Source organism: Amia ocellicauda, chromosome 2, assembly GCF_036373705.1.
Source record: "Amia ocellicauda isolate fAmiCal2 chromosome 2, fAmiCal2.hap1, whole genome shotgun sequence".
NCBI classification, from domain to species: domain Eukaryota; kingdom Metazoa; phylum Chordata; class Actinopteri; order Amiiformes; family Amiidae; genus Amia; species Amia ocellicauda.
In genome coordinates this window covers 25,632,690-25,646,887 of record NC_089851.1, presented here as the reverse complement: position 1 = coordinate 25,646,887, position 14,198 = coordinate 25,632,690, and the positions used below count along the sequence as shown (strand labels likewise).

At 35.3% G+C, this 14,198-nt stretch overlaps 1 protein-coding gene across 1 annotated transcript in view; it reads right to left on the bottom strand.

Annotated features, from left to right (window-relative positions):
• Nucleotides 1-14,198, bottom strand: part of LOC136767860 (contactin-associated protein-like 2) — a 517,302-nt gene that overhangs the window by 283,165 nt on the left and 219,939 nt on the right. The window contains exon 3 of the mRNA XM_066721910.1: nt 11,520-11,713. Within this exon, the coding sequence (XP_066578007.1) occupies nt 11,520-11,713 (194 nt within the window). The remainder of the gene's footprint in view (nt 1-11,519; nt 11,714-14,198) is intronic.

Below are 14,198 nucleotides of genomic sequence, written 5' to 3'. Positions count from 1 at the left end.
ACTGAAACAATCATGCAGTGACTTTTTGTAATTTCCAAAACATTTTCTTTTAAAGAGGTTAACTGCTCTGTCTAGCAACTGTGACTTAACTTTAACTTCAATTGAAGCTCCATTCTTATTGTTCTGCTTTATGGTTAAAATGATCAGTGAGGTTTTGTTTATATTTTTTCTATTGCTGAAAATGGTCCATTTCTTATTGTGAAATCTGCCTCAGACTGGCTTGTCATGCAGTTATTCACCACTAAGCCCCCAGTATAAAGATTTCCTGCCCAAATTTATTTTGAAAAGAACTGTGTCAATAATTGGTACTTCGCTTGTGCAAACGCATAGGAAGGAAAAGTATTTCACAATTACAACACGCAGGTTTCTAACTGACGACTTAACACCGTTTGACATAAGTGAAATGTCAAATGCAAAGTGACATGTAACAAATTAATTATATTTTCAGTTTGATAACGTAATTCAGAAACACTTGGAAGTTTGTATGTGACTAAAATTACAACTTATACTATGTTATTTAACACAGTGCATACATTCTGTCCTTCAGGTAACATTGGAATCAGCTGTATTAATTTAACTAAAAGTAGCTGTGTTTTTCCAAACCGACAATCACATACAGACAGAACATCAATTAGGATTTTAATGAGCAGCCAGGGTTTTTAAATTAGCCCTCAAGGTGTTTTTAATAGTCAACTGCATTTCTGTAACAGAAGGAGTGATGTGCCTAACCAGAAATGGCTGAAAATGTAGTTTAAAATGGAAAGCCTTTTGAAAGAAATTGTTCCATTTATCAAACACATAATTACATTTAGAACGGAAGACATATTTAAAATCTTTATTAAGGATTCGTTACTCGAAATCCCAACGTAGGGTATGCTGACAATTAGATTTATAACAAATACTGTGAATATTAAAAACATATACTTGCCATTCTTCTAAACCATACATTCTACACAGCAAACAACTTAAACCTACAAGCTAATCCATTTAGATTGCTCTTACATAGAAACCCAGGTATTTTATTTCGTGCAGTGGGGTTAAGGCTGCAGAATGTTGTGAGCTATATCTCCACTGCTTTGTTTACTAAATGGATTACTTAATGATAAAGATCTTAAACTCCATTTTATGTTAATGTTGCTGCAAAGCAGGTAATTAATCTCCCACTGCTCTCTTCTTTTGATAAACAGCTTTCTGCGATCTGAAACAAAATATACTCTTAGGAAATATAGTTTGTTGAGATGAAGAATTTCCTACGTGACTTCAAATGTGGATGCAACTGAGCATGAGAGAGTGGTTTACTCTGATACTTTTAGGTTTCTTTCCTTATGAGGATTAAATCAGCTGAGGCATATGTGAAATATACTGCACAGTTTTGCACAGTAACTCCTGGGGGAAGGCAACCTAAATTAATAGTTCTGTGTGCAGAGACTGGCCATCCAAACTAGAAACACAATGAAAAACACTTTTTTGTCTTATTCGGAATCACAAAACACATTTTAATATCTGGATTTGTACCATACTTGCCTATATTAATAATACCCTTGATAAGAGCAATGTTGTTGGGCTGCTTAAAACTTGGTTGTAGCCACTGATCTTAATGTATTCTATTAATTACCGTTAGCTGTTGCCCGCAAACATGCACGTTGCCTTGTATATAGATAGTTGCTAAATGACTTTTCCCATGGAAAAACAATGCCTAATCAATGAATAGAATAGTAATGGAATTGTCTGCATAGCAAGCAATGCATTACAAAATACAAATTAACAGGCCATTCATCAATATTAGAATGGAGACTTCTGGTTGTAGGGTTTGTCATTCAACATTTTAATGATCCTAAACACTGTTATGTTTTTGTTTGACAGGATTTTTCCTTTTACATAATTAAAAACCTTCCTTGTCTGATGAGAACACCATCTCGTCTCTCTACTGGATTAAATACTTTAAAAAAGATGCTTTCTGATCACTCTTATTTTGTATAGTTTGTTATCCCTAATCTATAGAGATTACTAATTGCATGCTATAGATGTAACCTAATTATGAAGTATTATTGAATTCATATAAATAACCTTGAATGACTCCTTAATAATTATAATGCTAAAATACCAATTAATACATTAAAATACATCTTTAACACCTTCAACAGAAGACGGACTCCTTCATTTAAAGTATTATTCAAAGTTGCAATGCAGTCGATTTACCGTATGCAATGTAGACTGAAATCGACTTTAAATTCCTGCCTTGTCGGTTGCCATGAATAACTGTCACATCAATTGCATAGCTTTAGAGGAACTGTAACCAGTAAAACTGCAAATTACATTCCTCACACATGCTATTTTACATTTCTTAGAGCTGACTTACCATGCCAGTGGAAATATATGAGATTACGAGCATCAGTAATATACCCCAGACTGCAAAATCTGCTAAATAAATTGCATATACTCTGTCCAGTATTCCAATGTAACCTCTCTCTTAATCACACACTGGGAGCATCTCAGAATGTAATATTCAAGAGGTCAGGCTAGCTTGGGCAGAGTATTTAAAAAACAGGGCATTAGTTGATGAAATGTCTGTATGTGTACTCATTACTTATTTTGAAATTAAAGATGCTACTCTGCAGAGGTTATATTTATTTTTCTAATCTTCTGCAAAGCTTATGAAGCAGGCTCTGCATACATTCACCATGTAAACATATACATATTAAATATGACTTTGGGAATTCACAATAGTTAAACCAATATGATCTCTGAGTGTTCACAGGAACAGAATTACATTCTTCAGTACTGTGGCATAATGTAAGCCTGTACACTTGTCTCTAATTGCAATTTCAAAACATTTAAATATTAGTTTAAACTCCATGGGAATCATGCTTAACATTATTTTCAAAACACAAACACATTATAATCAAAACACATATATGTTGCTTGCTTCCATATACAATCTCATACACAACTTTTGGCACCCTTCAACTGAAACAATTGAATTCAGTAATGTATTTTGAAAATATATCTAGAGAGTACATAAGTAATGGTACCCCATGTCTTAACTCTGATAGATCAACTGGAGTCTTTACTAGTATTTGCTGGAATTAATAAAAGCTTCAGGGATCTTCAAACATATACAAAACATCAGCAATTGGTGAATTACACAAATTCAAATTAAGTGCATCAATGCTTAAGTCTGAGGCTTTACATAGACATGAAAGTTTCAGCCTGGGGACTGCATAGCAAATCCAAAGTACTTTATATACACAAAAACATACAATCTTGATTTAACTTATTAGTAATTAGGTTTTAATGTATCTGAATATTTAACTAAGAACTGTAAGTCAAGCTACATTCAAACATTTCTTCATTTCTCTATGGAGTTGTCTTACCATATGGGTATATATATTTTATATACAGTAATAAAATACAAATATTACATATTGTATGTCAGTTCTAAGTATAGGAGCTCCAGAAATGAGGTGTTGGCAATCCCTTCTGATCTACACCACTGATCTATTTGTATGCTTCATACAAACTTCAGAATTGTCTTGTTATAATGACTTACAGCTGCAGGAGAACAAAAAAGCAAATTCAACCAAAAATCTTGGAAATTCTGATATTGACATCTTTTGCCATTCAGTAACATATAAGTCCCAAAGACTACTTTTTTATATCCATTACAAAACTAGGAAGCACAGACAGTATCAAATCATTTTCAATAATTCAGAAGTTATCATGCTTTAAACAATTTTATAAATATTTTCTTACTCACATTTCCCCATAACACACACAGAATATTATCATGTGTATTTAAACATATAATACTATGATCAAGCATAGAATAGATATAAGTCATAAGAGGGCTCTGCTGAAAGAAAGTACAGGTGATTTATAATTGTTCCTTTTCTTTTCCACAAAATCGGTTTGCATTATGTGAGATGTTCAACCTCTAGAGGTTTCTTATTTTAAGTTACATTACTTTTTCACAGCTTTCCCCTTTCTGCCTGAACAAAATACCATTTGTACATTATTTGGAGTGTTTCATATATTTCAAGAAGCATTGTTTCCATGTGTTGTTTGCAATTTTTCCACAACGGATTTATTTTAGGCTATCCCGTCACCTTGATAGCTGGTATTCAGAGGTGTCTTCCGTAATACAGACACTTTAATTTTAGTCTTGAACATGTCAAGGGTTTCTCACTGCCACAAACATTACTGAGGGATTCAAAAAGCAATTCTAAAGTTACAAATATAGAACACAATACAAAATAATCTAAAAAGCAATTTGCTATCCATGCGCAGGATAAACACAATCAGAGATCAGCTATTAATATGGATTATGGTTGAGTATGATGTAGATAGCTGAATACAAGTAAAGTAAATTATGATGTTAAGGTTCTTGCCCCCTTAAATTGTATAAATGCTTTGTTTGCTGTTACTAAGCCCTTGCATAATCAGAGGCAGCTACATAGCAATGTTAGTCACCAAATGAGGGCAGTTTAATGTGTGATATGTGAATAAAGACTGCATACACATTGGTGTAACAACCAGCATATTGTGTAGGGTTCATTAATATGAACTGATATAAAGTGGTGATTCATTAAGTCTTCTCCCTCTCCAGATCTCTGACCCTTCAGAGTCTGGTCGGTTTTATCAGGTCATAAAATGCATCAAAGATATGCTGCGTTGTCCTCAGTTTAGGAGGGTGTGGACATCTTGACAGAAAGCCATCATTCAGGAGATGGGAGTTCAGCCAGCTCTGCGCCAGCTTAACACTTTCTCACACAATTGAAATCTAGGATTCTGTTCTGGAAGGTGTCAATCACCTCACTGCATCTCACCATCCAAGACAACATGAGGTCATAAATTCCCTGACAGCTACCTGATGAGCAACCGATCAGGAATTCTTCCCAAAGTCATTGAAATGTGTGTATGACACGTTCCACAAGCTAGCATTCTCAATTGATCACCGGGATAGCGCATAGACCGAACATTTTCGACCGTCGAACTGAAATGGAATAATTCAGTCCAGTAGTAACTCAATCTGCGCTAAAGACTCCTCACTACACTGGCAGAATACTAATCTTTCCCAGAGAACTGTCTCCAGATTCCCCCCAGAGACCATGCATGACCCCAAGGAAGAGCCATCACTTTAGAGGAACAGCTAAGTGGCTGAACATCTTTATTCGCGCAATCATCTTTTGAATTTACATTTTAAAAAAAACACAGGAACCTGGCATTACTGGACCGTCATTCCTCTCCCTGCCTGCATCCTTATCATGGTCCTGACTAGGATGACTAACCTATCCTCTTTAGTAGGCTATTGTCACTGTTATAATCAAAAACCAAAAGAAACTTTTATCCATGTGAATGTTTGTTTTATAATAAAGCGTTGTTTGAATCTTTTCTATTCTAATTAATGAAGCTCTACTCTCTTCTATTTTTTAATAGAAAACCAATCTTACTATATAATAGCACTAAATTGGGCAGGGCTATCTTCCTCTGTCAGCCTAGCTTGCTTGCTGAGGTGAATCAATGATGTTGGTCAGCATGGGCTATATTTCCACTTACTTTAATTAGAAAACCTACAGGTACTGAATAAAGCAGACAGTGCAGATATGCATATATGATTAATTGATGTCCTTTGTGATGGCCCTGGTAGCTTGATAGGCATGAGATTCACCTGACAAGTTTCTCTTGCTTGCTTGTATTTTGTTTTATTCATCATGCACTATCTATAAATCATCCTTTCTTTAATTTTATGTTTTGATTTATATATCTTAGGCAAAGTGGATTGCAACATAAATAACAGCCAACGAAATGAGATCAGGGAGATGGATGAGATGGCATCAGGTGTTTCCTTGTTAGCTGTCACAGAAGTTACTCCATCTATAAATTCAAAGTGGCTTTAAATGTCAACAGATGATACCTATATATATAAGTCAAGTTGCAGAAAATACATTGTATCAAAAAAGATGTCCATTATTGTATTGCTGCATTATTGTATAAGGCAAAATACTGGGTAAATGTATTTCAATACCATATCAGATGAAAGGCTTGCATTAAGTGTGAGGCAGGATCTTCATAGTATGTTCCTTGTTGCTTAACATTCAGGTAAGGCTACCAGTGTGAATATGTTAGCAATTAAGGTGCACATAGTTTTTAATTAAAGTCTATAATAGATAAGAGTCGATTAATGGCAAAGATTGCCTTAAAAAACAACAACAAAAAATGTTGTCCAAATAGCTACATTTATTTTTGTTCTTTTGATTTGTTGTGGATTGGATTAGAGTTTGGCCCACAGCTAGAGTCAGGGGTAAAGGTCTTATGAAATCCAATCAGCTTCCACTTCATTACATATATGACATGTCTTTGAATAATGAAAACGCCAAATAAATAAAAACATACCCAACACTACAGATACAGATTATAGTGAAATTGATCTTCTTTATACGCAGAACAACCCTACTGATCTGGAGAAAACAAACAATAAAATAATCTTTGACATCTATTTTTCGAGTCGCAGCCCAGAAACCAGCCAACCGGATAAAACCCACTTGTGTACAAATGTATCCATCTTCTGCAATGCAACAAATGTTTGATCAATAGAAGTAGGTGGCAGCACTAGTAACAAGCTACTTAATACTAGAAACGCACCAGGTAGGATTAGGAAATTCATATAATGACGGGAGCAATTATTCTGTAGGCAAGAAAATATGGATTTAAAAGGAAAGAACAAACAAAAAACAGAAATAGAAAATTACTGTCAACAGTATACATAAATGTGGAATGACAGAATTCTCCCTCAGGAGATGCACCCGTACGCCTTTCAAGCTTTCATTAATGTGAAATAACAAGCAATATCCTGGAAGATGACACAGCAAACATACACAAACATTATTATTATTATTTTACATATACGGAAGAGCAAGACAATCTTTAAAGCAGCCGGAATAATAGTTCCTTTATTTTAGCCATCTAGTATAATAACATTGTTTTTGCTTGTATATTAGCAACCTTAGCTAGTATTTACTGTATTATTCACATTGTACATGGTTTCTGTGGATCAGTACGATTTTATTTCAGGTTGTAATTACGTTTTTGGTCATATATTTGTGTGTTTGGAATTTAATATAATTGTTGTGTACTGTGCATAGAAGCTGGTTGCCACGGATTAATAGAACTAGAAATGATTCACTTTTGTTTCTTTTCTTTTCTAGATCTGGCACAGCACTGGTGGACCATTTTTTTATCCTGACTACAATATCGACAATCTAATACCGAATTTGTGAAAAACTGAGTAAGGTATGGGCCCCAGAGTGTTGTAGCTGTATTTATATATAAATGTATTAGTTCATTCATTCATAAAAAAAATACATATATAGGTTGTGACTGTATATTTCATACTATATATTTCATGTATGCTAAGTGGCTACACAGGACAGATTTAAACACACGTGCACTTTATTTAATATTAAGGGAAAATATCTAGGATACTTAAGTTAAGCTATATTGTCAATGTTAATCGGATCATGATACAGGGAGAAGCACTACACGGTTATTTATTTTTTAAACGCGCTGCTCAAAAAAAAGTAAACTAGATGAAATGGGAGCAGATACGTCAAAATTAACAGTTAATTTTCTAACAAATACTATCATATTTTTAAGTGATATAATTTGTTTTATACATATGTTTTCAATATATCTGAGTTTCTAATTTTGAATATCTGGTTACCCTATAAGAATATCTGTTAGATATCATACAAATGTTTCAATCCAAAGTTTATTGCACTAATGTTTAAGATATTTCAGCCCGGCCACATGGTGATGCACCTAGTGGCCAGTGGAAATGGGGTAATACACAAAGCATTGACTCAACTGAGATTTAAGTACATAGTTAAGTGTTTTTCACAGCCTTAATACTGCACAGCAGCTGTTGTGTACCTCGTTGCTCAAACAGAGGGGGCATGAGTCTTTCACAGATAAAGAAAGTTGGCGAGTGTGGGTGAAAGCAATACAGCAAGGATTAAAAGGCACACCACTACGGAGGCCTTCCAGCTGTGTAGTTAGAAATTATTTTAAAATAAACTATAAGCATTCAACAGTCACAGGTATGATCTAAGGTTCAATGTCATTATTTTATTTAGAAACTGATGGTTCATATATATCTGAATATAGATCAATCAGTGAATTATGGATAATAGACCCTGTACAAACAGGCAGATGTCTAGGTGTAATGCATAATGTGCTGTCAGCTATTCTTGACAGCTTGGGGGATCCCCCAGATATGATTTTGAAAATCTTAGTAGCAATTTATTTTTATTATGTGATGTCAGACCTAAAGGGAGAGCATTCGGACGTGCCCGACTGTAAACGTACAATCTTTGAAAAATAATTATTGTTTGATGAACTTTAAGCTAGAAATTTTTTGTCTGTGTAGGTATAGATAAGTTTATATATATATATATATATATATATATATATATATATATATATGCACATGCTACCTAATATTTGCTTGGACATTTTATTAAATTATTCATTATTCATTCATTATTATTATTATTATTATTATTATTATTATTATTATTATTATTATTATTATTATTATTATTTTATTTTTATTTTTTTATTGAATGAGTAAAAGTCAATAAATGTGTACTGAGATTGATATTGACAACAAACATGTAGCCCTACATATTTACTGGAACTGGTGAAATACTAGCCTTATATAAATACTAGGCCCTATATAAAGCAATTCTTATATTCTATCTGAACTGTCTGATCAAAAGAGCACAATACTAAGTTACATGTATTATGTAAAAGTTAAACTTAAAACACTGCATTATTCTACCTAGTTGTAAGCTGTTAACAATCATATAACTAGTTGGATTGCTGGAGCATCATTTCACACCTTGCAACAAGGTCTTTGAGATTTCGCACCTCATTTGCATAGTTAATTTGGCAAATGGTCAAATCACCGACTGATGGGGGTGTCCTAGAGGCACGAAGCTACTCATTATACTTTCACCAACACTTTTTGTTTGTAATATTTTTGTGTTGCAGAGGCTTTGACATACAAAAAATACATGATTTGACTCCTGAAGTTCAAGACCCTGGTAATATAAAGCGTTCTTCTATCCGTGTTTTTATCTTTGTGGTCGTTTTATCCCTGTGCCCTTTTATTTTCAAATTCCTGACCTCTGTATTTATTGATTCAGAAATATTGAAATGGCTACATGCCACAGTGCTGCTTTTTTGTTATCTAACTTGGACTATGTATTGACACTCATGTCAGTTCTAAGATACACACACAAACTCTAAAAAGCAACACTCAGTCTAAAAACAAAAAGTATGTATGGTTACCTTGGCAAACGATATTTTCCATTGTCCTTTCCTTGTCTTCTGTCTTCCTGGATTAATTTAAAAACCTTACTTGACTTCATATCATTTTTTTGTGTTTGTTTGTTTGGTATTCTGTAACTGTACAGATCCTGCTTGCTTGTTCAATTGATTTTACTAGGAAGTGTGTATGTAGAGATATGGGTTGGAGCAAAATAATCTATTTACAAAAATTATTTGAATAATATCTCAACACTCAATGCATTTGTTTAACAGCTGTTCTCTCATTTCAGATTTTATGGCACCTTATTCAGCACCATGCATCACTGTCAAACAAATAAACACAAACAACACCAAGCCTGTATCAAGTGGAAGTTCACAATCTGAAATTGAATGTTCACATTGCAAAAGCACATACACTTTACAGGACTTTCCTATTGTGCTATACAGTCACAGCTACATGTAGTACTCCATATAAGCTGCTTGTATCATTCATAACGAAAAAAAAAAGGAAGTGATCTGTAAACAATCTCAAGCCCTTATGATATCATACAGCAATTTGCACTCCTGATGCTGCCTCGTTTTTATAACCCCTGACAGTTCATTTCACTCTGCAAGTTGTTCCAACATAAATCCAGTTGTTTGATTTATAGATATATGGTTGGGAGGTTCCAAAACTGAATTAGATTTTTCATCTGAGGTTTAACAGCATCAGTTTTCATTTGCCTGATGTACTCACAATCTATCACAGGCTTCCGCAGAGAACAAGTGGGGTAACCAGGTTGGGGCTCATCAGAGTGCTTTCAGTTAGCTCAGTTTAATAAAACCCACAGGCACCATTGCTCTCTGCTGTAGGCAATCACAGGTTAACAAAGAAAAGGCTAGTGGGCCTTGATTCTGTGGTTGTTACACTTAGAATGAAATAACAGTGTGTATACTGATGTGAAGATAGATAGATAGATAGACAGACAGATACATAGACACAGCGAGAGATAGATAGATAGACAGATATTCATTATATGCATTATAAAAAATTGAGAATATACAAAAGGAAACAAATAAACAACTCCACATAAATAAATACCTTAAATAATGTTTTGTATGGCATTACAGCAACCAAATTAATTGATCTTATCCTTCATGCCGTACGAATCCTAGACAAATTGATACTGCCTGAGTATAAACAGGTTATATTAATGTTTTTAATACGGCATGAGATTCAGGCAGTCAGTCATACTTTTTTTTTATAATTATTTTTTTAGATTAAACCCATTGATTCCAGGGTTCCTCAGTGATGCATGTTGCTAAATTCATCATATGAAATGCGAAAACATGCGCCTGGGAGAAAGCTGGCTCTTGTCCCAGGAAAACGGAGTTGCGGATCTTGGTTACATGTCCAATGGGAGGACCGCAATTGCCCCAGGTATTTAACATACGTGAGGGGAGGGAAATCAGTGTGGGTTGACTTGTCATACAGCTCCTGCAGAGCAGAACCCCATGACACCAGTTAGAAAACGCCACCTTGAACCTGTGGGTTAAATAGCTGAGCTATCTCAAATGATTAAATTTCTTTCAAGGAAAGACAACCTGTTTGACCCCAGTTAACTCACTGTTCTTCACTTGTCCTTGAATTTAGCTTAAAGTTCTGAGTTTAGATAAACTGATAAGTCCAAAGAATCTTCATTTTGAACATTTTAAAAGTTATTACTGATACAAAGAAGGTGTAGAAGAATTGTTAGTCTATTTTCAAATTGGATTTATAGTCAAACCACACTGTCACATATATGCTTTTCTTTTGTATTATTAAATGTACTTCAATTTTAAGCAAAAACGTTAATTTTGTGCTGTATGGCTCTGAGAGGAAATAGATTTCATACAGTATGTCTGATTTACATGGTAAATAATGGCTAGAAATGCATATGTCAAGCAAATCATTACAATGCAAATGAGAGTCTGACATTCAACACATACTCTAGATTACTAAAATGTGTTGTGATGAATAGGTTTCAAAATAGCCACATAGAAACAGATGAAACAGACATGATCAGGAGAAATACAAATATTATACACCTACTCAAAGACACATGCATGCTTTGTCTTTCTTGATTATATATTTTTAAAGAGTCCTGATTTTTCCTTCAGATGCTCTACTTCACACAGCAGTGTTTAATTGTATGACCCAAGGCACTTACCCAGATGTTTCCATCTTGATGGTATGGTTTCCAGTTTCTTCCCGTGTCACTGTATAGAAGCCGGTACCGGGTCAGCCAATCAGAGCTGCTGTATCTGCCTTGTGTTGCTATGGCCGTCACCTGCTTCCTGCTCCCAAGGTCTACCTGGAGCCATTGATAATGGTCACTGTCCAATGGAGACCAGCCTCCAGAACCTTCAGAGTAGACATTCATAGTATCAGAACAATCCTTGACATTGTGCACAGTAGCAATCTATTTTAATGTTATTTAACGTGTATGGAATTGTATTAAACTGACTCAATATAATCCCTTGCCTCACATTGTTTCATGTACCCCTGTAAACTGTGTAAATATTGAGTACCTGACAGATTGTAATCAGGGGATTAGAATCCAGACCCAGAAGAACACAAGACTTTGAAAATGCCAATTAATAATAATAAAACAAGTTAAGAATGCTTAAATATCAAATCAGGATAATACCTTTCACTAACATAATCTTTAGTGATTTAACTGTTTATTTCACTTTCTGTATTCTTTTTCTTACCATACTGATGTTTAATGATCCTCTAGAGCTTTTTGTTTGCCTCACAACTGACTTTATTCTTTATCAATCCCTTTTATGAGTATTGAAAACTCTTGCCTGAAGGAAATCTACCACCCTCACTGAGCTCATAAAAAAATATTTATGTAGACCAGAAATAAAGGAATGTTCTTGCATTCTTTGACTGAATGTCATGAAGCTGAAGGTAATGAGATAATAGCAGTGCCATAAAAATAACTCTGCTTTAAAGAAAAATGCCCATGGATTGCATTATATGCTAGTGCACTTGAAATAGGACCATAAACTGTATTTGAGTAGATGTTGGCTAATTAATTGCTTTCAGTATTGCTATTACCAATGATGAAGGGACTAAAAAAAAGCCACACAGGATTTTCAGTTGACAATTTCCCATTATACAGGACAACAAAGTAAGTGATACCAAGTGATTAGGTACTGCATTGCCACCAGAACAATTCAATATCTAATCCAATTACATGGCCATTAATCGCAACTGCAGTCCAACCAGATAAACACAGAATATCATTGAAAAATCAATGCTTCTAAATCTGAGCTTAAAAAGATTGCAAGGTATATTATAGTATCCGGACGAGGAGTTGTTTGCACTTGGACACTGAATGCTGGATGGAGATAACGCTGAAGGAAATAGATAAAGATGTGTTAAAGGACATTGCTGCCACCTGCTAAACCCAAAGGGACAGTCGGAGCTCCACAGCATTAGGACAGACGGAGAAGGACAGCAGATTGGGCCATCCAGCAAGGAAGACTAAATTAAAGATGTGCTGTAAGGAGCCTAGGGACAGGCTTCCACTGTAACCTGCCATCCAGGCAGATGTTTGTTGGTGATAAGCAGAACAGAGGAAGGTCAATGGAAGGATGAACAAGCAGCTTGCTATCTGTGAGAGAGCAGAGTTTAGTGCTCCAAAGTCTTATGTATAACAAGTTCAGGATAGTATAGCTTGATTCATATACTGGAGGTTTCATTCACTATGACTGGAGTGGAAGTAACCAATTTGATTGATTTTATATGCCATAGCTTATGTTTTCAGAGCTATCTCTTCCAACCCATCAATTATTATTGGTCCCCACATACACATAGTACAAACTGTAATTTTAATTTAGAAATATGACACCAATTCCAGTATCACACTAGACAAATGATATTATTTCTTCAATATCTTCAGAATTATAAATTCTTGTTGCGTTGTGCTTTTTGTTCAAAATGCATCCATAGGTAGAGAATGAAGCAGATTGCCAACTTAATGTAACATACACTCACCTAAAGGATTATTAGGAACACCTGTTCAATTTCTCATTAATGCAATTATCTAACCAACCAATCACATGGCAGTTGCTTCAATGCATTTAGGGGTGTGGTCCTGGTCAAGACAATCTCCTGAACTCCAAACTGAATGTTGAATGGGAAAGAAAGGTGATTTAAGCAATTTTGAGCGTGGCATGGTTGTTGGTGCCAGACGGGCCGGTCTGAGTATTTCACAATCTGCTCAGTTACTGGGATTTTCACGCACAACCATTTCTAGGGTTTACAAAGAATGGTGTGAAAAGGGAAAAACATCCAGTATGCGGCAGTCCTGTGGGCGAAAATGCCTTGTTGATGCTAGAGGTCAGAGGAGAATGGGCCGACTGATTCAAGCTGATAGAAGAGCAACTTTGACTGAAATAACCACTCGTTACAACCGAGGTATGCAGCAAAGCATTTGTGAAGCCACAACACGTACAACCTTGAGGCGGATGGGCTACAACAGCAGAAGACCCCACCGGGTACCACTCATCTCCACTACAAATAGGAAAAAGAGGCTACAATTTGCACAAGCTCACCAAAATTGGACAGTTGAAGACTGGAAAAATGTTGCCTGGTCTGATGAGTCTCGATTTCTGTTGAGACATTCAGATGGTAGAGTCAGAATTTGGCGTAAACAGAATGAGAACATGGATCCATCATGCCTTGTTACCACTGTGCAGGCTGGTGGTGGTGGTGTAATGGTGTGGGGGATGTTTTCTTGGCACACTTTAGGCCCCTTAGTGCCAATTGGGCATCGTTTAAATGCCACGGCCTACCTGAGCATTGTTTCTGACCATGTCCATCCCTTTATGACCAC